The sequence below is a fragment of the Anser brachyrhynchus genome, assembly GCF_964034855.1.
Source record: "Anser brachyrhynchus genome assembly, chromosome: 23".
NCBI lineage: Eukaryota > Metazoa > Chordata > Aves > Anseriformes > Anatidae > Anser > Anser brachyrhynchus.
The window spans coordinates 6010657-6033220 of NC_137716.1; the positions used below are offsets into that span (position 1 = coordinate 6010657).

The 22564-nt window shown below is 44.3% G+C and overlaps 3 protein-coding genes across 7 annotated transcripts in view; 1 reads left to right on the forward strand and 2 right to left on the reverse strand.

Moving 5' to 3' along the window:
* TMPRSS9 (transmembrane serine protease 9) overlaps positions 1–4567 on the forward strand; it is a 23703-nt gene extending 19136 nt beyond the window's left edge. For 4 of the 5 annotated variants that reach the window (XM_080566183.1, XM_080566185.1, XM_080566184.1 and 1 more), the window contains 7 exons: positions 481–617; positions 1055–1415; positions 1515–1631; positions 2238–2409; positions 2729–2994; positions 3533–3669; positions 4144–4567. In XM_080566183.1, the coding sequence (XP_080422309.1) occupies positions 481–617; positions 1055–1415; positions 1515–1631; positions 2238–2409; positions 2729–2994; positions 3533–3669; positions 4144–4305 (1352 nt within the window). In that variant the 3' untranslated portion in view covers positions 4306–4567. The remainder of the gene's footprint in view (positions 1–480; positions 618–1054; positions 1416–1514; positions 1632–2237; positions 2410–2728; positions 2995–3532; positions 3670–4143) is intronic. The other variant, XM_080566187.1, reaches the window with a different exon arrangement.
* A 1369-nt stretch (positions 4568–5936) lies between these two features.
* TIMM13 (translocase of inner mitochondrial membrane 13) lies at positions 5937–7420 on the reverse strand. Its single transcript, XM_080566295.1, has 3 exons — positions 7210–7420; positions 7023–7091; positions 5937–6932 (listed from the first exon to the last, which is right to left on the reverse strand). Exons 1-3 carry the CDS (start codon positions 7345–7347, stop codon positions 6834–6836), a joined length of 306 nt encoding a protein of 101 aa, XP_080422421.1. The 5' UTR covers positions 7348–7420; the 3' UTR covers positions 5937–6833.
* A 1695-nt stretch (positions 7421–9115) lies between these two features.
* LMNB2 (lamin B2) overlaps positions 9116–22564 on the reverse strand; it is a 28437-nt gene continuing 14988 nt past the window's right edge. The window contains exons 4-12 of the mRNA XM_080566227.1: positions 22044–22169; positions 20564–20734; positions 19380–19505; positions 18966–19186; positions 18048–18339; positions 17451–17558; positions 16468–16587; positions 14956–15057; positions 9116–14412 (exon numbers count right to left, since the gene is read on the reverse strand). Of these exons, the coding sequence (XP_080422353.1) occupies positions 14371–14412; positions 14956–15057; positions 16468–16587; positions 17451–17558; positions 18048–18339; positions 18966–19186; positions 19380–19505; positions 20564–20734; positions 22044–22169 (1308 nt within the window). The 3' untranslated portion in view covers positions 9116–14370. The remainder of the gene's footprint in view (positions 14413–14955; positions 15058–16467; positions 16588–17450; positions 17559–18047; positions 18340–18965; positions 19187–19379; positions 19506–20563; positions 20735–22043; positions 22170–22564) is intronic.

The following is a 22564-nucleotide window of genomic DNA, read 5'->3' on the forward strand; positions in this document are numbered from 1 at the left end:
TGGGTGCATACCGGACAGGGGACAGTCAGGAACTGACAAAAACACAAGAGTAAGCAAGTGGGGTATGCCTTGGCAGCCTGCTGTAGCTCAGACAAGATAGCATTCAGTGACCAGGGTCAGTCACAAAGATGTTCCGAGCTGTTAGAAAGAGCAAGGCTCCCAGTGTAGGGAGAAGGCCTGAGGGTGGCATGTGTGCTACCAAAGAAGCTCCACTGTCCTTCTAACCGATGGCAAGGAGCCCACAAACTGTGACAACAGAAACTTGCTGCCTGTGCCCCGTAGCCTGTAGACAGGCATAAAACTGCATCCTGGCGTGAACCAGGAGCTGCGGGGGCTTCCTAGATGAGAGTAGCTCATACAGGATTCAGCTCTCATCTGGGATTAGAGCCTGGTTTTCTGTAGCATGTGTTGGATCACCCTAAAAGCCATTAGCTCTCACTTCTGTCTGCTGCACTCACTAATCCTATGGTTTTCATGCAGTCACCAAGCCTGAGAGCCTGCAGAAAGCTTCTGTGGGCATCATAGACCAGAAGACTTGCAACTTCCTCTACAACTTCTCCCTCACTGACCGAATGATCTGTGCTGGCTTCCTGGAAGGGAAGATAGACTCGTGCCAGGTAAGAGTCTAGGATTTCTCCACTCCTCTGCAGATTGCTCCAGAAAACTGGGCTAACTCACAAGTTATGGCTTTGAGAAATATTTACCGAGTTTCTGCGGCTAGGCTGAAACCCACATGTACCTTAGCTCAAAAGAAGAGCTCACAGGTCTAGGGCTTTAAAAAAAAGGGAACAAAGGTCCATCAAATTAAGCATTCAGATATTAACTTTCATAACAAATGCCAGAGTAACTGCAGCCAGGCTGTGCCATTGGCCCTAGTTTCAGCCTCTGCGTACTCATGTTTTGCGCACACTGCATGGGAGCGCAGAGTCCCTCAGAGCTCCCTCAGAAAAATCTGAGGTTAGCTAACTCCTCCTAGTGTGGCTGAGGAGCAACTCCATGCAGCCGTGTCCTGGGGAGAGTGGGCTGAGCAGCCATTGCCTTGCTTCTTCTTCAGGGAGATTCAGGTGGGCCCTTGGCCTGTGAGGTCACCCCAGGCGTGTTTTATCTGGCTGGCATCGTGAGCTGGGGAATTGGCTGTGCCCAGGCTAAGAAACCTGGCGTGTACTCCAGAATTACCAAATTCTACGACTGGATCCTGGACACCATCTCACAGTATGCCAGTCCTGGCACAAGCACTCCTTCCAGTTCAGCCATCACCAGCACTTCTACTGCAGCCATCTTCACACGCCGCGCCAGTACAACAGCTACAATAGCTGTCAACAGAACCACCCTGAGCACGAAGACCACCGCACCCACGAAAGAAACCTCCACAGCTCTGGGAACCACTGAGCCTGCCAAGCCCACCCAAACCCCAGGTAAAAGTCCATCGGTAGCAAAGCTACTGACATGCTGCTAGAAGACGTCCAGCCCCAGCACGGCGGGTACTAAGCAGGCCGTGGGTTATTGCCTTCCAGTGGTGCCTTGTACCAGCTTCACCTTCAGGTGTTCCAGCAATGTCTGTATAGGAAAAGAAAATCCTGAATGTGATGGAGTTGTTGACTGCAGCAATGGCTTTGATGAAAGCAATTGCGGTGAGTACTGTTTTGCAGCCTGTGACTGCTACCCAGACCTGTTCTACAATATTCAGTCTCCCCAGTGCAACCTGCTAACTTCACATGGGCCGTCTGGGGCCAGCTCCTTGTGGTCCTGGTCTTACATGATGTTTGTGAGACTACAAGATAAACCCGGATGAGCAGTGCCCAAATTTTCTACCAGGGAACATGGCCTATTCTACACTATAAACATTGGACACATTTCCCAGCACACAGGCCTTCTGCCAGTGTGCTAGAACAAGCTGGCACGACAACTCTGCACAGCGTTGCAGCCCAGATCTCTTGCTATCTTGGGACTGTTCCTAGGACTGCACATCCCTTGCTGTGTGACAGCTCGGCCGGTGCATCCAAATTTGCCATCCTCACGTAGCACATCCCAGGAAGGTGTGGCGTGTGATAACAAGGAAGTGTTTCCAACCTGTATCACGTCTGCCAAGCCTTGCCTCAGATGCATGTATGAAATTCATCGCATCCTACTGCCTTGTGCGTGTCTCCCCAGAACGCTGTCCCCTGGTGGGGGCTGCGGAAGGACAGACAACCCTTTCCCTTAGTTACTTCAAACCATGGTGCCTTTTTCTGTTCCAGACTGCGGCTTAACTACTGCCCTGGCCTTCAGCAAGATCGTGGGTGGGAGCACTGCAGCTCGAGGAGAATGGCCCTGGCAAGTCAGCCTCTGGCTTCGGCGGAAGGAGCACAAGTGCGGGGCTGTCCTCATCGCTGACAGGTGGCTGCTCTCTGCAGCTCACTGCTTTGATATGTAAGTACGGGCGGGTGAAGCCGGCCAGGCCCTGGCCACGCTGCCATCGGCCCACCTTCCCCTTCCTCACGGTCCAACGCCACGGCTGGGATGCTGTGCCCCACTGGAAGCACACGCTGCCTGCTACAGGTGTGCCCCCACAGGTAAGCAGGAAGAGGACTGAAAGGAGCAAAGCCCCGGCATATCTGCGCCCCAGTGTGATGGAGACGGGGGCCCTGGCCTCACGTGTGGCCACAGTGCATCCCAGCCACACAAGCGGAGGAACGGCACTCCTTGCTAAGCCATGCTCCTAACGGCCAGGTTTGCTGTCTTTCTGCAGTTACAGTGACCCCAAAATGTGGGTGGCCTTTCTAGGAACACCCTTCCTGAGTGGCATCGATGGCAAAATGGAGAAAATATTCCGTATCTACAAGCACCCTTTTTACAACGTCTACAGCCTGGACTACGATGTGGCGCTGCTAGAGCTGAACACGCCCGTCAAGTTCAGCAGCACCATCAAACCTATATGTCTCCCAGACAGTTCACACATCTTCCACGAAGGAGCCAGATGCTTCATCACAGGCTGGGGTTCCACGAAGGAAGGAGGTACTGGCTGAGAGGGCTCCCTCCCATCCGTGATGGCCATGTTAAGTGCCAGCTACCCTGCAAGTCCAAACATCTCCATCCCCGCTCCGCTGCCCCACACACTGCCCCTGACAGACCATACCCTGCAGGGGATACCAGCCTGAGCAAAGCCTTGTGCCACCACAATTTCCTCTCCAGCAACCACGCACTGTACCCATCCCTTTGGTTACACCTCTGCCCTCCCGCAGCCTTTCCGAGCTTTCTACGTGACAGCCATCACGCTCCCCATCCCTCTAACAGCTGCTTCAGCTGTGCTCCTGCAGTACGAGGACCACCCTGATACCATTCCTGTCTGCTCAGCTGCACTGCCTGACAAACTGTACACAAAAGGGACCTTCCTGGGCTTGCTCTGCTGGGGAAGAACCAGGCCTGGTACACTTGGGAAAGTGCAGGTCTCTCCCTTTGGCACACAAGCAAGGCTGCAGAATCCCCACTCTTACGCATGCTGCTGTTACTTACGTGCCCTGCACCAAGTTAAGAGAGATACTTGCCTCCTCAGGTCTCATGTCAAAGCACCTGCAAAAAGCAGCAGTGAACGTGATTGGAGACCAGGCCTGCAAAAAGTTCTACCCTGTCCAGATCAGCAGCAGGATGGTGTGTGCCGGTTTCCCACATGGTACCGTCGACAGTTGTTCAGTGAGTGTGAGAGTAGCAAATGCTGCTGCAGGGACAGCAAACTCAGAGTCCCTGGACAGCCTTGCCCTGCCTCCCCAGCTTAGATGTCTGTCCACCCATCCCCACTGCCTGTTGCCACCCTTGGAATCCACCCTGCACGCACCTCGTTCTGCTTGTCCCACCAACCTGTGACAGGTCAGGGAAACATGCAGAGAGGTAACGCCAAGCAAGATACCACAGGGATACCACGAAGCCCATTTCACGTCCCTGCTGCATCTCTGGAAATGCTCTTCCTTGTCCCAAAGTCCCAATCTCTGTGCATGCAAGTACGTCAGTGAGCAGCCCTCCAGCTTGGAAGCGGGCTCGCGGGGAGGTGGGCAGCAGGACAGCAAACACTCCATGTCCCAGAGAGCAACATCTCACAGCTGGGGGCTGGGCTGGGCTGGCTTGACCATCTTTTTGCCTTGATACAGGACCCTTTTCCTCTCTCTGCAGGGTGATGCTGGTGGTCCTCTGGCATGTCAAGAACCCTCAGGAAGGTGGTTCCTAGCAGGAATCACAAGCTGGGGCTACGGCTGTGCCAGGCCGTACTTTCCTGGTGTCTACACTAAAGTCACAGCTGTCCAAGGCTGGATTGCGCAGAACCTCAAGCTCTGAAGCTGCATTTTACTACTCAGGGAAGGCAACGAATGAGAGGAGTAATTGGCAGGGGATGCACCAACCCCGTACCTACTGTACGTTTTTTGACACTGCGAAGGGGTAACGATGACCTGCAGGTACTAAGCAAATGAGTCTGTCATGAACCACTGCAGTCATGGCACCAGGGTATTTGATAACTGCTTTGCATAGAGAGGTACAGTTCTAGACGTTTTTTCTATAAATAAATGAGGCCTGTCCCATCTTCAGACCTGGCCAAACATCCTACGCATCAAAACCCGGCCTTTCAAGTTGGAGCGGTGCCAGAAACATCTGCCAGAGATTTCACATAGCGTGGTTTAGCTCTATGCTAATCTACTGGCCTCCCAAGGTCAATCCAAGAGATGAGAGGACCTTGTCCCAGCCCTGAGCTATGCCCTTGCGGAAGCCTCAAGACCTCACAGCCTGGATGGAGCTGTTATAATGTGCAATGGCTTTTGGAAAGGGTATGCTACCACTTCAAAGCAGAATCTATGCTTGGTACTAGTACCTGTAAGCTCCATGGCTTACCATTTGACTGCAAGAGAAGGTTAGGACTAAGACACTTGGACTTCAGACTGCCCAGGCCCCCATCCATATTAAAGAACCAGTACAGGCTTCTCACCCCTGCCACAGCTCCCTTTGTGTAAGGGAACAGTTGATTCAGTTGTCGAGGACCAAGGCATAGCAGTCGCACAGAGCACTGTTCTGGTTAAGCCTGGTGGGAAGAATTCAGCCTGCTGAGAGGGGCCCAAGCATCCAATTCATCCAGTGGGAAGCCCAGTCCCACCAGCTAGCTAAAGCACACAATTGCATTTCTTCTGAAGAAAAAAATGCCGCAAAGCTCGTGTGTAAAGCCTTAGACAGACCTGGACATCTCTTTATAAGCTTGACCACCAAAATAGAGCAGCGGTTAAGTTCTGTTAGCTCCCCAACCTCATTCCTAGGCTTTTGCAGGTAAGCTGTGCATCTGGGTACAGCAGTAGGTTTCTTCCTTCCCAACCCATAGAATCATAGAATGATCTAGGTTGGAAAAGACCTTCAAGATCAAGTCTAGCTATCAATTGACCCACCGAGTCCCATCTCTAAGTCACATCCCTTAGTGCCACATTCACCTGGCAGTGAGACCCACAGCTTTCCCAGCTAGAGCACTAGCAAGGTCGGAGACCTGGCTTCCAGGCTCAGCTGACAGTGGGTTCAGTTCCAGAGCTGGAACACCTGTGGGACGTTCCCTCTGCTGAAACAGGACTGCCGTACAGCCAGGACCACAACATTCAAACAGCCAGAAAGAAAAGTAAAAAGACCCCTATGAGAACGTGGCTGGAAGGCACTTGTATTTTCAAGTACTCTTTCTGCCTGATTTGGGTTAGTTTCAATTATTCCAAACATCCAGATATCTCTTAATATATTATCTTGCGAGAGCACTTTATTCCCTGTATTGAAGCCACCACACTGGAAGCTGAAATGAAATCCAATTCCCCCTTATTCCCTTGATCATCCTAGCAGGTTAAGGAGAAGTCAGTCTCTCCCAGTCTGTCCCTCTGCCCCAGCCAATATTGAAATATTTTATAAAATATGGAAGTGCTTCAACAGAAAGAATTCCAAAAACATCATTACAGGGGTACAGGCATTTTTAATATCCAACACACTACTCTTCCAGCCGCTGGGCATACTGCAGACCACACAACACATATCGACCATTCCAGGAGTGGTGTGCAAGCTAAACACAATACTGTGTACCTGCAAAGGAGACCCAAGTACCCTGTTACAGAACTGCTCCTTCCCAAAGAAACGAAACCTGAAAGGTAGGCTCCAAGACGGAATGCTTGTGTCAGCACCAAACCAGAAGTTACAGAAAATCACAGCCACACGTTTATTTTTTTCCTTTGAAGAAATCAACCTATGTAGTTCCTAACCCATTTCATACATGGTCTATCACTCCGAAGGTGTGCTCGTACAACTATTTGCAAGGCTGTGCTGCCAGCCCAGTAAGTATGCCCTTGACTCCCAGTGCACTGCTTGAGCTAAATCTTCATTTCAGCCCCACAAGCAGCTATAGAAACACAAGGGAGGAAAGGGCCAACTGCGGCACGGAGAGCATCTCATTGCAGTTTTTCTACTGATGAAAAGGGACTAGGTAACTACCTGATGGCTGGGTCCAGGCTTGCTTCCTGGGCAAGGGGACTCTGTTGGTGGCTTGGCCCCCCCTTTTCCACAGAAGGCTCCTTGCCTCGCACAGCCGGGATTTATCAGCCGCTATATGCCTTGGCCAGTCGGGACCGTTGGGAAAGGCACGAGGCAAAACGAGCAGCTCACGGTGGCTCTCGAGGCTGGAAAATTCACTCGCTCCTGGGTTTTGGTGCTAATAAAAGCCAAAGGATGCAAACGGTTCAGCGAGGGTTTATTGCTCTGCCACGGCAGGGGCTGGGGAGGCTGCGGGATCTCGCCCCCAACCACCTGGACTGGCCGCTTGTCCCTTCCCCGCATGGTCCCTCCCTCGTCCAGGAGCTTCACATGTTGGCTCTCTCCCGCTGCAGCCGCGAGTTGTAGGCTCGGGAAACCGTGTTCCAGGCGTCCATGTAGCGGTCCATACACATGGCGATGCACTTCTGCGGCAAAAAGAAAAAAAAAAAAAGGCCCTGAGCAGGGGAGCGCAGCGGGTCGCCCCCCGCTCCTCGCCTTGCCCCGACCGCGCTCACCTGCTCCGAGTTGTCCAGGGAGCCGCCCGGCTTCCCGATGCACTTCCGAAAGCATTTGTCCGTCATGCGCTGCGGAGAGAGGCCGTGAGGGGCGGCCGCGGACCCTGGGCCGGAGGCACCGGGCCGGGCCCGCCGCTGCCCCCCGCCGCTGAGGCGCGGCTCAGGCCCCGCCGCCCGCCCCCCTCACCTGTAAGAGCTCCTGCGCGTTGGCCACGGCGATCTGCACCTTCACCTGCTCCATGATGAGCCCCGGGTCCAGCTTCCCTCCCCCGCCGCCCCCGGAGCCGAAGTCGGAGCCGAAGTCGGAGCCGAAGCCGCTCTCCATGCCGCAAAGTCACCGCGGGCAGCGGCCCGCACGCTGCCGCCGAAATGGCCGCCGGCCGGAACTACAGCTCCCAGCGTGCACCGCGAGAGGCCCCCGGCTGGAACTACAACTCCCGGCCCGCCCCGCGCCGCGCTCCCTCGGCGGCGGGGCTCAGCCCGCTGCCCGCCGCCCGCCCGAGGCGCCCCCCGCCAGGCGCGGGGCCGAAGCCGGGAGCCCTCGGCCCGGGGCAGGGCGGGCTCCGGTGTCACCGCCGGCTGAGGCGGAGATGGCCGCGGGGAGGGCCCCGAGTCTGGGCTGGGAACGCGCCGGCAGCCTCCTCCCGCGGCAGGACCGGCTGTTGGGGGGTCTTCGCTGTGGTGGCGGCTGCGGCTGCCGTGGTCCTCTCACGGAGAGCCCTCGGTGCTGGAAGACAAAGCGCAGCCGGAGACACCGGGAGCCTCGGGCTGCGGCTTTGCTCCCCCGGGACCGCTGCCACCGGAGTGCTCGCACCGTGGGATCCGTTCCCAGGCTGCCAAATAACTCGCCCGTTTCGTGCGCCTTTGCAGCTGGCTGGGCCGTGAGCGCCAGACCAGTGACATTTTGCAAGTTAAATACGGCACAGCGCTTGAGGATCAGGTTTAAACCAGAGCCTCACACGCTGTGGCAGCGGGAAGGGACGTAAGCCAGCTTTACCACAGAGAAAAGCACTAAAAACCATCCTCAAGTGCCACTTCCCAACATTACGGTAAGCATTATGATTTGGGCACCCTCCAGAGAGCAGCTCCCCCGTGAACCTTCTCGTTACGGGATTGAGCCACGTTCCCTCTAGCTTAGATACGTGGCTCAGCAAAGAGGCTCATACCCCGACCACCTGCACAATGGCACATCCTCCAGAACGCTGTGGGAGTTAGCAGAATCAAATGGGGGATGACAACATGTTAGGTAGCTTCTTTTCAGGTAGTACATGTGACACACAAAGGAGGTTGCTGCTGCCCTCCGAGCATTACAGCAGAGCTAAAGCCAAAACTGGGCTCATCTCCCGTAGCCAGACACCACTCAGAAGACAGAGTATTGCAAAACCACATCATCCCCTTTGTGGATCCATCTACTTAAAGATACAACACAGTTCCTGCACCTCACAGAATTCTAAGCAGCTAATGCTGAAGGTAGGGTAGTAGAAGTTTATGAGTACAGACACGTGAAAAGAAATGGACTGTGAACCCAGAAGGCTGCGTTGCTGTTTATCCAGAATCCAGGTAGTGCTTTTTCAACTGTGAGAAAAGGGGATTGTTTGGGCATAATCAGAAAGGCAAAATAGTTCATTGGAAGTTGAGGTAGGTTGATGATGAGCACAGGTAATCACAGCAATGGTTCAGCCCATTTCTCAGTTCCTAAGAATAAGTCTCTCAGAATCTGCTTTTACTCTCGAGTCAGGATCAAGTTTGCTAAATGGAAACAACCCCTGCAGTGGAAGGGCTACGGAGGGACGGTGGGATGGTAAGAGAGGAAGTGGAAGTTGATTTGCTCCTGATACTCAAGTTCTTCCTGCTGCTTTAGTTGGAAGCAGTACCACTGATCAGTAAGGACAGCAGTTTCCCAATAGCACTGCCTGCATAAAATTTAAAGGAAAGGATTTGTTTCTGGACACACCACTTGATTCAACTGATCTCTTTTAGGAGCGTGGACAATTTGCTGTCCCATCTCGCTACACACAGGAAGGTTTCATAGGATAAAGCATCTCAAGCAGCCCAGGTTAGCCCTGCATTGGTTTAAATGAAAGACAAACAAATAAAATGCAAAACATTTATTCGAGTGTGTTGTACAAAAAGTTTCCAGTCATAAAATGTATATTACAAATCATTGAAAAAGACAAGACATTTGGCATGCATATTCTAAAAAGAAACAAAAAACACTTTGAAATGGTAAAGTCTAGATCATTATGTAGTTTTCATGAGCTCCACGTAACATTTTCATCCTTTTGCTTGTATTTCAATTTGCAACCTTTCTCACAATTCGTGATTTTAAAAACTGAACCTTCCAAAAACTAATTTTCAGCAGCTGACTGAAGATGGTCAGTTAAACTGGCCAGTGACCAGAGCTATCTAAATAAAGTCTGTGCTAAAAAAAAAATAAAAATTAAATTAAATCACAATTCAAGTCACAAGGCATCACTGTTATGAAAATAGAGTTCAACCCAGAAGGTAATATTGTGCCCAAATGTAAAGCATTTTTGCTTAACCTTGTTTAAAACAGCTTATTGCTTGTACTTTTAGTGTAATGATGATCTGGGTAGCTGGAATAGAGTAACATCCACCTTATGGACAGAATTGTCACTTCATTAAAAGCTAACAAGACAATTTAGAAGTTCAATAAGACACTTTTTTTCCTGAACTCTAAGTCAATTCACTGCTAGTGCTATTTTAAACAGTCTTTCAACATTAAGCAACCTTTTCACACTCTAGACCTTAGCATTTCAAGAAAGGCATTATGCTTACAAATAATAATTGTATGTAAATATGGTCTTGTATAAAAACAAAAACAACACTTAAATTATTTTAAAGTGGTTTAAAGCTAAGCACATTGAAGGGCAAATAAAAATTCTGTTTCCCAGGCCATTTTAAATGTTTAACAAATGAAAATTTCTAATTTGTCTTGACATTCAGCTAAAACAATGCTTTCAAAAATGCAATCACTATCTCACCTTCCACTCACTGGTTTACAACAAGGCTTTGTCTCCTGGTTATGTAGGATGTGGGGTTTGGACCCAACAGTGGCAATAAAATCCAGTATCAAATATGGATATGCCTTTGTTTAGCGATAAGACTTTCAAAACAAGATACAGAAAGAAGAGACTGAATAGCTTAACAGTGAGGAAATGAGAGAAGTGGCTACAAGACATAGAAAACATAGATCATGGATGTTTGCATACAGCGTCAAAATCTTCTTGGTACACACGAAAGAAAAATATTCTCAGATGTTCTGGTGTGTAGAGAGGATTTCTATGAGCCTCTTCGAACCAACCCCTGTTCAGGTTGCAGTTAAAAGGCTGTCCTACAGGATGAGCATAAACAAGAAGGAAAAAGGTGTATAAAAAAATAGTAAGATCCCTGAACTGAACCTGAGGTGTCCTGTTGCTCAAGGATAAACACACACATAAAAGTGAATCTCCTTTCACAGTAAGGTCTGCTTCGCACTGCGATATGATTTTTGTGACTAATACAAGCTGCAGACAAATACGTCTGACTTTTACATTACAGTCCATGGGAAGCAGATGTTTATTTTCTTCCTGAGACTTTTGGCTCCTGCTACAAACACAAACTATGCCAGCTAACCCCCGTCTAATGGCAAAACAGTGCTGAAGACAAGTGATCAATGCATCAGTGTAAACTACTGTTTTTGTCAGGGCAAATCCAGAGACCTAAACTAGCCTAAGAACACAGACTGTGAAATAAAGGTGTGCAGCAACAAAGCAATCATATTCCAAGTAATAGAGTGGCTAAGTCATTGCAATACAACAGCTTAAGTAACAAATATAGAAGTGTGGTGAAAGAAGTGTCATGAAACATCAGAGGCTCTGTGTAATTGTATCTCACTCCGCAGGACTCCACATTCATGTTACCCATGGTTCTGCAGATGGTTGTGTTCATACAAATCCAGCCATTTTCACATAGTACAAACTTAGGAGTAGGTATACATTTACCAGTATTTTGTGTGATTCTCTGTGATCTACGCAATGAAAAGATCAGCTTAACTATTTTTCTGTAGTTATGCTGTTCTTATTCCTTCCCCCTCACCCCGGTGCAAATTATTCAGGAATAATCTTTATTATTTCATCCAGAATAAAATTGTTTTTCTGGAATAAGAACATCCATAGGGGCAGTTACACTCAAATACCTATTCTGCCATAAGCTATACTGGTTAATTTCTCTAATCAGAAAAGCCTTAACATCATTTTTCCTGATAAGTCAAATATGTTCCTCCTTCAAAGCTCTACACTTCGTATCAGACAATGGAGTAGAAGCATGGACTATCATCTAAATTCCTCAAGAGCGGTGAGTGGTACACCTATAGGATCAAATAGGAAAGGGGACACTGCTTTTTATTTGGAAAAAAAAAGCTTCAATTATCCTGAAAATTAAAAAAAATCCTTTAAAGAGAAACTAAAGAATCGATGCTTTTTGCTTTGATAAAGCCAAAAAAAATAATCTCCCAGTATGGAGCACCAACTTTAGACTGATAGTACAGAAAGTAAAAGCAGTTATACTGAAGCTCAGTATCGAAAGCAAGAAGAAAAGATAGTGTCTAAAGAAAACAGACAAAAAGAAAACAAGAAGTGGAATACAGTAGTTTTTCTGTGTCTTTTAGTTTACAGCTTGGAATTATTTCTTGAATTTTAAGTAGCCATTTAGAAAGCACTGTGGTGATAAGAGTCACACACTTAGACTGCTGTATTAAGCCTCTCCCACAGTATCAATCAGTGTTTTCTATGAACACCTATATATGCCTAAACATGGTATTTAAGAAAAAAAGAGTTTCCAAAGTTACAAGAACAGCTTCAAATCTAAGGACAAACTCTGCAGACTGTTACTGAAGGGCACAGTGCTCACCACAAAACACCTGCAAGCACCGATCCTTAAGGCTACAAGACGACACATTTCCCATACAGTAGCTGTTAAAAAAAATGGCTCAGGTAGCAAGAGGTTTTTCCTCATTCAAGCTGCCTTTCTAGCCCATTCTTTACAGAAAAAAATCACAGCAAAAAGGCAAATGAACTGCACATTCATTGCTTAGTATTTAAGATCACAGAACAACCTTATATTTACAGGACAATCTTAAAGGAGAATAAGAAATCTGAAAACTGGCCAATGTAAAAAAATAAATATAGATCTTAAGAAAAAATGCAAAAAAACCTCAAACACTATGTAAGGATATTATAGAAGCTGTGGGTCAGAAAGGGAAATAACGTCCAGTGGTTGGAAGGTGCATTGCAAAAATATTTTTACACTGATTGCATTCATTTGTGTAACAGCAATTTAGAAAAGGTAATTGGTAACAGTATGTCTGAGAAACATAATTTCATTAGATACATTTTACAGAGAGAAAGAAAGACATGACCTACTACGTATTTAACCCTCTACTCAAGCAGAGTGGGAAAATTACATTAGAAAAATGGCCAACAATGTGAATAAATTGATCCCATTAGCCCAAACAGCCAAATCTTCCTACTTTTTTGTAATGTATCTTCTGATAACAAGCATAATTTTAATTTTGCACTAGTTTAACTTCAGTAATTCAATTATCCCACCCAATGAGGAAAAAAGTAGTATCTTGAATTTATTTTTAGATGGCAAAATACATCCATAAAAGTCACTTCTGTTCCCACCCTGCTTGCATTGCAAAGCCTTCAGTCAGAGCCACTAAACTGACTTTCTAGGTTATATCTGTCAGTCATAATATTGTTCAGAGAACATACATCCAAAAGCCACCGAAAACATCCAAACCTTGTAGCTTGTTTGATGAGTCTAAACTATTTGAATGACAAGATCAGAGTTCAAGAGTGCGGGTAAAAACAGGATTCTATGCTGGCATCAAATGGTATCCAAACTACTAACTATTGGAAAAAAATATTTGCTTGTACAGTAGCCAATACATTCTTTGGAACAGTCAATTATTTTTTCCTAGTGCTTAAAGATGCACTGCTATCTGAATACTAACCTTACGGGAGTCAGTTACCTCCACAGAAATGCAGCATAGGAAACCTGAAGCTAAAGGGACACTGTCAGAGACAAAATGCATCACACAAATAAAAATAATCTGCTACTAATACAAAGCATTCTTTATAAAAAGGATTATTCACTTCACTCACTGTTACTTTACTTTGAGGATCTGAATACTGCAAAGCAATACTTATGTCCAAACCAACAGCAGTTCCTTTTAACTTTAAAAAAGTCATTAAACTATTTCTGTGCTATTTTGCAAATTAATGTATCTGACAATGCCCCTCTGAATATACGACAAGTATGAACAAGCTGCATCTAGGTCTGACTAAAAAACATTTACACAGGATAACCTTTAAAACCCCAAATATTTATCATTGCCAAAAGTAAAAATATTTTCAACATTAAAATCTTAGTCATTCTGTTCAATGCTGGATATGTCAAAATTATTAAATCATGATGCTTAACATCATAAATACTGTACATCACAACTTGCATTCACAATTTAACAAGATCTCATTTGTGACAATGTCAAAATCCCTAGAAAACACAACAATTAAAACTCTGGTTTTGACACTTCCATATATTACGATGGTGTCTATCTTAAGAAAGCAGAAGCCATCAGTCTCCATCTTCTGAAGTAATGATATGGAGCTACGGTGTTGACAGGATTCATGTGTTTATACTAGGCTGTCTAATCCTGGAGCAGGACAAAATGCCATGGTCCTGAGCCAAGACCGACAGAAAATGCAACTACCCTTTGTTACTTCCACTGCTGGAGTAGCATTTTAATGAACAGTGTATTATTTTCTTAAGCTGGGCACTGCTGAGGACACCAGCAACTTACTACCATTTCTTAAAGGACAGAGGAAACTATCATGAATCAGTCCTGAGGCCCTGCATTTGAACATGTTTTCTTAAAATTCCCTTTTTTTTTTTTTAAATATAAGTTATCCTGGTTATATATGCACTGACTATAGATTTACCATACACTCAAGGAGTCTTGTCCCATTTTAGCTAAAAAAAATTCTTTTCTGCTGCAGGTTTGTACATAAGACTTTAAACTCTGTATGGGAAAAAAATATTTCAGTACAGTGATTCAACAAGAGGGAGAAATAAAGAAATCTATTAAAAATTCTGGCAGTTTTGTTCAGTAAAGGTTTTTTTTTTGATTTTTTTTTATAAAAATGTACCAAGGAGTAAACTTCAAAGAAATCAGATGATACGTATAAAAATAGTTTTCAGTGGCTCTGGAAGGAAAAAAATAGCAAAAATAAAAGGAAATAAATGGAAAAAATAGCAAATAATAGTTTCTTTTTTTCTTTCTTCACATCACTGAGCATCCTCTAGATGTTGTTCTGGGATCCCCCTAAAATAAGAAAGACAGTGTTAAACTTAACTACATTCTTACTAGCTCTTGATATTTTAAGACTAGATTCTGGTTATCATCTCAGCTGTTAAAAGCAACTTTTTTCTAGTTTAGTTATGTTCAGGGAACATTGCAACTATAGATAAAACATATTACACACCACAGTCTGGCCAGCATGAAGACACTAACATTACCAACCCTAACTATAGTTTAAGTCATTGCAGCACTGTAAATTTGTGATGTGTAGCATACTTCCACTGATATCCCAGCATCCCAATCTGACACTAGACTTCACTTGAGCTGTACAATTATTGACTCAAGTAGCAGCTCCTGGAGGAATTGCTCATATTGTATTCTCTCTGCACATTGTAGTGATGCTGCAGAGCTGCAAGCTGTTTTGATATTGTCCTCTGCAAGCATCCGTTGGAAAAATGGACCAGAAACTCAGAATTAGTGAAAACTTGAAGGGACCCCCCACAATCTCATTGCAGATTAATCTAACCAACCAGGCACAAATTAAAAACCTGGTCTGCATCATATTACCTGTTGGTTGAAAATGTCCTCCTCTCCAAACTCTGCTTCATCCTCTTCCTCTTCATTCTCTCGCATGACTACTGTTTTAGTAACAGTTCTCACTGCAACTTCCTACACAAAAGGAAAGACAAGGAGATGGCCCATAGTTTTTGCTATACCATCAATATAACACCCCGCTTAAAGTTTTGAGGATTTAAAGCAATTCGCCCCAGATTCAAAGTTAACTGTGCAACCAAATACCTGTAACACCCTGAAAAGCACAAAAACATTCCTAGTTCTAACTACCAAAAGACAAGTAATGTAATTTAGCTTCAGGAATTTTCTTTCATTACCTAGGTATTTGAGAAGTAGCAGCCATGTTTCAGGTGGCCATTACTCAGTTTTATACAAGCTCATAGCAGACTCAGCTAGGAGCTGTCAGAGATATTGTAATGTCAGAAACTAAAGTTTCTCACTATGATTACACAGCATTAAGAACATTCAGTATTTCTATTAAATATTTTATATCTATTGCATGTGAATTATCAGGACAGTCTTCCAAACCAGGCGCTAAAAAGGATTTTAAAACATCAGGGAACTTCCTTTACTACTGAACTACTTTTGAACACTTATTAGCAGTAAGAAATTCTTCTGTAAACCTTGCAGCCTTGAAATTGTAGGAGCAAATTTTTATTTGTGGAAAAAGTCGCCCTGAACATATGCTTCTAAGCAGGGATACTACAGGTAACCACAGCAGGTAAGGACATGGATTTGAAGTATTTCCAGACACTATTTTAACCGCTTTTTCTATTTGAATACTAAGCCAGAGAGCTTTCTATCTATACAAACGATCCTCCCTCCTACCTTGTCCTGTGCTGCTGTTCCTGCACAAAGTGCTTCCACAGAATTGCCAGCAAGAGAGGCAGCATGAAAACTGATACAACTGAGGTCTGTTTCAGTTTCCTATTTCTATCGGACCACTGGGATAATGGCACATTTATGAATAACAGCCAAAGCACGATCTTCCCTTGCAGGAGTCTTCTGCAGGGATAGTTTTAAAAAAACAGTTGTGGGCAGATGTAGGACAATGAAGAACACAGAGAAACCAGTGCCAAATGAAAACTTCTGATATACTTCCAACATTGAAAAAGCAACTATCTTTCCACATTAATAATGACACTGTATCCCCAAATATGGTGGGTCCTACACACTAACTTTGAATTGCCAGTAGTATTTATTTTCTCTGCCTCTTTGACTGAAAACACATACTTAAATGCCAAACAATTCCACTAATAGCAGGGAGTTTTTCTAAAAATTAGAAAAAATAGTCTACAGATGTAATAAGGAGATAATGATCACAGTTTTCTAAAGTTTCCAAAATCAAAGATTCGTATAGATATTTAATTACTTCAATGTTGTAACTTGTACTATATTAGAAGACAAAGGGGGAAATCTTTTGTTTTTGTTTTGTTTACCCCAAAACAATTTAAAGAGTTTGGGAGATAACCCAGCCCACATTCGTATTCAACAGAAAGAGCCTACCTCTCCATCAGAGTTTACGAGGTATGTGCGGATATTTCCTCCGGTGCCCCAACTGCCTTGATTCTTCCACACGAGAACAGAAGGGGGGCTATGAGATACACCTGCATCTGCACCCCAAATCTAGTGACAAAGACATTCTGTAATCAGCTATTTGTGTACATTTTTTAATATCCAAAAACTTCTAACTCTCCCACTTCTTTCTCCATGTTCGTTTTGTTTCGGAATTCCAGTGGTAATTTTACCCTACTTTTGCCTATGCCAGTACTTTTAGGCAGATGTTCTCAGTCTGCAACGAAATTAACACTAGCCATAGTTAAAGGCAAGAGAAAAGAAGTTATTCTAATATTGCAGTCATCAATTCTTTTCTGAATATAGCAATTTTTCCTACCACAGTCTCAATGACTACACTGTATGAAGCCGAGACATAAAATGCAACTTATAATGTGCCAATTTCATCTTTGGCATGCATCTGAGCAATTGATACTTAAGTAGTAATAGCTGGAACTGATCAAAGGAAAGCCATTCTTTAATTCTGAAAGGACATCTACTGCAGACTAAATATCAAACGTAAAATTACAGAAAAGCAGCTGTTCTCCCATATTTAAGGCTGAGAGTGTCTAGTCTTAAACTTAAGTCTACCAGGCTAAATAAATACTCTGAAATTGTTCTATTTCATGAAGTAGAGCAAGATTAATGTTCCAAACCTTGACAAAGGTGTTTGAAAATCAACAGTCCTTGCCTCTCCTCCCACTCCAAATACCTTTTCATCTCTTTGTGTCCCAAATAGTCTTAAATACTAAGTGTTAATACAGAAATTCAACTTGTATTTTGCCTTTCTATAACTGAAATCCTACTCCTCTAAAATGAGATCCATGAAACCTAAAGTTATACACTAAATCAGGCCATACCAAATGTCAGATTTTACAACTACCACAATATCAACAAAATAACATTGTTTTTGACATACTCAAAGTATGACTTACTGTTACAGTCTGCCCAGCCCTGAGGACATACTTCGGAGTAAATTTATAAGCAATTTCCTCTCCGTCTCCTATTTGTCTTTTCAGTCTCCAGTTACCCAAAGACTGATCCTAATGAGAAAAGTCAAAGTTATTTCAAATGAGCAAAACAGAGCAAACAGGCATCAGAATTTTCTCTAGATCTTTTTCCATTACATTTATTTACATGGTTGTTAGTCAACTGCATTCTAACTTGAAAATATTTTTCTATACCCAATAATAGTGTTAATTGTAAATCCTGCAAGGTCATTCAGCAACAATTTAAGAGACATTTCACACAAAACAGATCTGTTAGAGCCAGCAAGGCTTTTTTCAACAAGCTAGGTACCAGCACATGTGTTTAGACATTTAGGGCACACACTACATTCTCTTCCTGCAAACATCACACTCGTGCTAGCGCGGTGTAATATTCACCTTTCAAATGCCACTTAATTATTGCAGGATGACACACCTCGAAAGATACAACTTCTCTCAAGTGACTTTATCTACATGCGCTTAATAGGCTGTGCAACATTTCAATTTAGCTCCTCCTCATTTCCTAGGTGTTCAGCTGGTACTCACCTTCTCCGAATTGTTCTTCAGTTGAACGTATTTGCCCTCCAAGTCTATCTCTTCTATGCTGATACTTCCAGTAGCTGAAGCTTGCTGGGACATTTGGAAGCTACTGGTACTACTGCTGCCACTAATACTTCCAGTGCCAATTCCACTTGTTCCACTGCCTGAAAGCTCCTCTGCTTCAATACGTTTTCTCTTGCCTCGGGAAGAGCGAACAAGTGAAGTGCTGCTACTGCTGCTGCTGGAGGTAGCCCGAGAGACTGTAACACGGGAGGAGGGACTTGGAGAGAGCTTCAACCTTAACACAATCAAGCAAGCATTTTAATTAAATGGAAGAAAACTAAGTGAAGATTGTTTTCTAGCTCATTCAGGGAGCTACACACAGAACAATAATGCACAATATACTCAAGTGACCAGACTGTAACATGCCCCAAAGCTGATAGCAGCCTTACTGTGTCTTGCCAGCAGGACTGCATATAGAGGAAGAGGAAGGCTATCCAGTCCTCAGCAGCTTTCTGGTAACATGACTATGAGGTGAAAGACAGTGCTAGTGAGAGCAGTGCAAATCACATCATCCTCCCCTCCAGTATTTCTATTGCTAAACACACTATTCTTGGCCTAACAATTTAAAAACAGGAAAACACAGCAGCATGTAAGCACTTAAATAAAAAGAGGAGATGAATATCAAGCACAGAATAAATTGCACTGCACTTTGAGATCCTTATGAAAAAGGAAACAATGTAAGGACAGGTGTTCAGGTAAGAACAGTTGCAAGTGTTCCATGTAACACACTGCAGTGCAAAGCCAATGTGACTTAGGGAATTGCAATATTGTCACTTCTGCTAAAATGGTAAAAAAAATAAAGGTAAGAAATGAAAATAATACCTGCCAGTCCTAAGATAAGCATATGGAATCTGTACTTACCTTTCCTCTTCTCCTTCCAGGAGTTTTCGGTAAGCACTGATCTCCATGTCTAGTGCTAACTTCACATCAAGCAGTTCCTGGTATTCTGTAAGCTGCTGCTGCATCTGGTCCCTCATTTCTGTCATCTCCCTCTCCTTGGCATCTAGCATCTTCCTAAACTTATCCCGTTCACCAGCCATCATTTCCTCCAATTCATGAATGCGATCTTCTGCTGCACTAGCCTAGGGAGACAGTACAACAGAAAACTCAGTTGGCATCCATGTGGTGCAATAAAAAAAAATTACCACCCTCCCAAATATTCCTCTCCATAAACTTCAGAAAATATGTAGGGACAGAAATTTGAATATATGCAAGCATTACAGTGCTTTATATTAAAAACGAGAACAAAGTGTGTCCCTTTGTTCCCTTTTATACCTGCTTCTGAAGGCCAGAAAGCTGGTAGCTGAGAGATTCTATCCTCATGCGAGCCTCCTTCAACTCCTCCCGAGCTGCACCAGCAGCTTTGTCATTTTGGTCAGAGGCCAGTTTGGCATTCTCCAGCTGGAAGACAAGTTTTATACAAGTCAGTTGTATTGAGAAAGTTAGATATCCTGAAAGCATCCTTTTATTAAGAAAGGAAAGACATTAAACCTTAAAAAGTTTTTACGGAAATCTGGTAAGTTTATGACCAGAATTGCGTAACATCAAGGAAATGTCCTAAGCACCAAGAAAATCTATGAGTCCTATTCCTATGAGACTGTACTAGCAGCCTTATAGTTTCCAAAAACTCAGGTTCATGTTGCCACACACTATCTGCCTGCTTGCCAAAAACAAACCCAATGGATCAGAGCAAGTGTTAGCAAGTTTGTGTCCTGGTCTAACAATTCCCTGGATGCCCAGGGGGAAGGTTGAATAAGGAATTTCACTAGTATCATGTCTCAGCTGTCCAATTGTAACTCACAGACTTCCTCAGTTGGAGACAGGATCCTGATGCTTACAATCTTTTAACAGATTCTTCGGGCAGGAATTAGCCTCTGCACTCTGCATCCACACGGCACGGAGCTTTTTTCTTCTGTCCCTTTTGAATCTGCCACTGGAGAGTTATGATCACTTTCCCTACTTCTACCGAAAAATAACAAAGATTCACCTTCTCTGTGCCATTCATCCTTTTACAGACATCTCTCCCTTCTCTTGACTCACCTCTTTTTCCAGGTCAGGTTTCATTTTAAACATTCCTCATGCAGGACCTATTTCATACTCTTGATAGTCTTTGTTGGTCTTCTCTGTATTACTCTATGCTAACTTTTCCAAAAGGTCCAAAACCACACACAGCAAGCACTCCAGATAACATCCTGCCATAAAGGCAAAATGATGCTTTTGATTTTTTTCCTATTTTTTTCTAGTGGTTATCACTTTCTTGGTTAACACTATTCCCTCGGGCTATAACCTCACTGGAAATGCATCTGCCCCCACCCAGCACAGGAGGAAACATTTGGGCACCAGAACAAAACTTGTTTCAATTATAATTGTCTCCTTAAAAGCAGTAGGACTGATGGAAATAGTTTTATCTCCCTGACCAGAGTTCCTGTCAGACAGTGCTGTGGGATAGCAGTCGTTACCTTAGCCTGATAGGTCTGCTCCAGCTCCAATTTGTACAGTTTGACTTGCTCATCATGTTGATTTCGCAGATCCTCTAGGGCCTGAGCCATTTTGGATTCATATTCCTGTTGGCGACTAGTGTCCACCTCAACCAAACGATGTTCATGCCGTTTTCTTGTCTCCCTTATCTCCTGCATAAAAAAAATAAAAAAGAAAAAGATTAAGCTCCTGCTGCTTGATGGTTTTACCCCTCTGTGCAGCTGAACTCCACCATAGCTGCTCTAATTCTCCCTCCTCGAAGAAAAAAGGGGAGAATACAATGGAAACAGCTCAAGGGTTGAGAAAAGGACAGGGAGATCACTCAACAATTATCACCACAGTCAAAACAGACAGCACAGGGAGATTAATGTAATGGATGGCCTATCACTAGCAGACTAGAACACTGAAAAACTAAAAGCAAACTAAAAACACATTCTGCCCCCATCCACCCTCTTCTACCTCCTCCTCCCAGGCAGTGGTCAGACACATGGTCTGATTTTTTGGGCGGACCCCACTTTGGGGACCCAGGAGTTGGACTCATAATCCTGGTGGATCCCTTCTAACTTGGATATTCTACGATTCTATACTCCAGCGCCTGTCCCTAGCCACACAGCCTTGCCTAGTCCCTTAATTCAGTTTGAGCACTCACTTGATTCCATGGTAAAACATAACTCAGCCACTAAACTGGCAAACATTAAACTCAACAAAAAGAACCGAAAGTATTTCCTAGTTAATCAGACTGAAATGGTTTGGTGCATGGTCAGCCAAACATCACATCTAGCATGGGTGAGATGATGGGTGGAGCACGTGGTAGCTGCTCAGAGCACTAATTAAATGAGCTCGGGCTGCTGAAGAATCAAAGGTCAGAGCTGGTTTTCACAGGACAGAATAAACTGACCTAATACATTTACTACTGGTGCACAAAGAAGGTCTTGCTTCCCTTTCCCATCCCCCCCCCCAGTCCCCACATGGGCATTCCCACTACTTACTTTACAGAAGCTCTAATCCTCCTTAGAATCGCTATGAGCCAGTCCAACCCTCTAAACAGGCAGAAAATTACCCCAGCAAAAAGCAGGGCAATTGTATACTGCTCTCATCAGTGAATACAGGTCACAGTCAGGTCTAACAATCACTGAGGCTGGTGCAAATCAGGGGAAGGGCCATGCAGCCAGGTGTAGAAAAGGGGAGTAAGACTTACCCTTTCACACAGCTGCAAGCAGTTACATTAGCTCAACGGCCCACGGAACAGTAATACCCTTGTCACTTAGCTCTTATGCCTGTTCAACCACTGATTTACCATGCAACTCTTGCAAAACCTTTAACTGTTTTATTACTCAACCAATTCATAGCAATGATAATATTGATTAACCCTACCTGGACTAACTAGTAATAGTTTATAGTCAGTCTGAGCAAGATCTACGTGAACATCAGAATATAATGAGATTACTAGGTTGATAATACCTCCTCAAACACATTCTTCCTGAAATCCAGATCCTCTTGCAAGCTCTGGCACCGATTTTCCAGGTCCACACGCATGAGTGTCTCCTTCTCCAATTGCTTCTTAGCCACAGCATGACCATCTTCAGCCTGGTAGAGAATTTGGAAGATAATGATTTGACTGGATCCCTTTTTTCCATCTACAAGCCCTTTATGGTCTTCAATTGACATTTTTGGACCAATAATCCATAACAATAAATCTAATCTCAAGTCACTAATTTAAAAAAAATGAAAAGTGAGAACGTGTGTGTATATGAGTATTTAGAAAAGCTTTCATGTTTATAAAGCACCTGTTTAAACCACAGGATTATTTCAGTGCAGACTGGTAATAAAACCAAGGATTATTAATTTCTCAAGCATATATTTCATGTTCTTTTTCTTGCCAGCACAGTCCCACTGGATACTTCAGCGTAAGTTTAAAATTATTCAGGATGTTACGAAGGACAACATTTAGTAACTAGAAACATTTACCAAATATTTTTAAA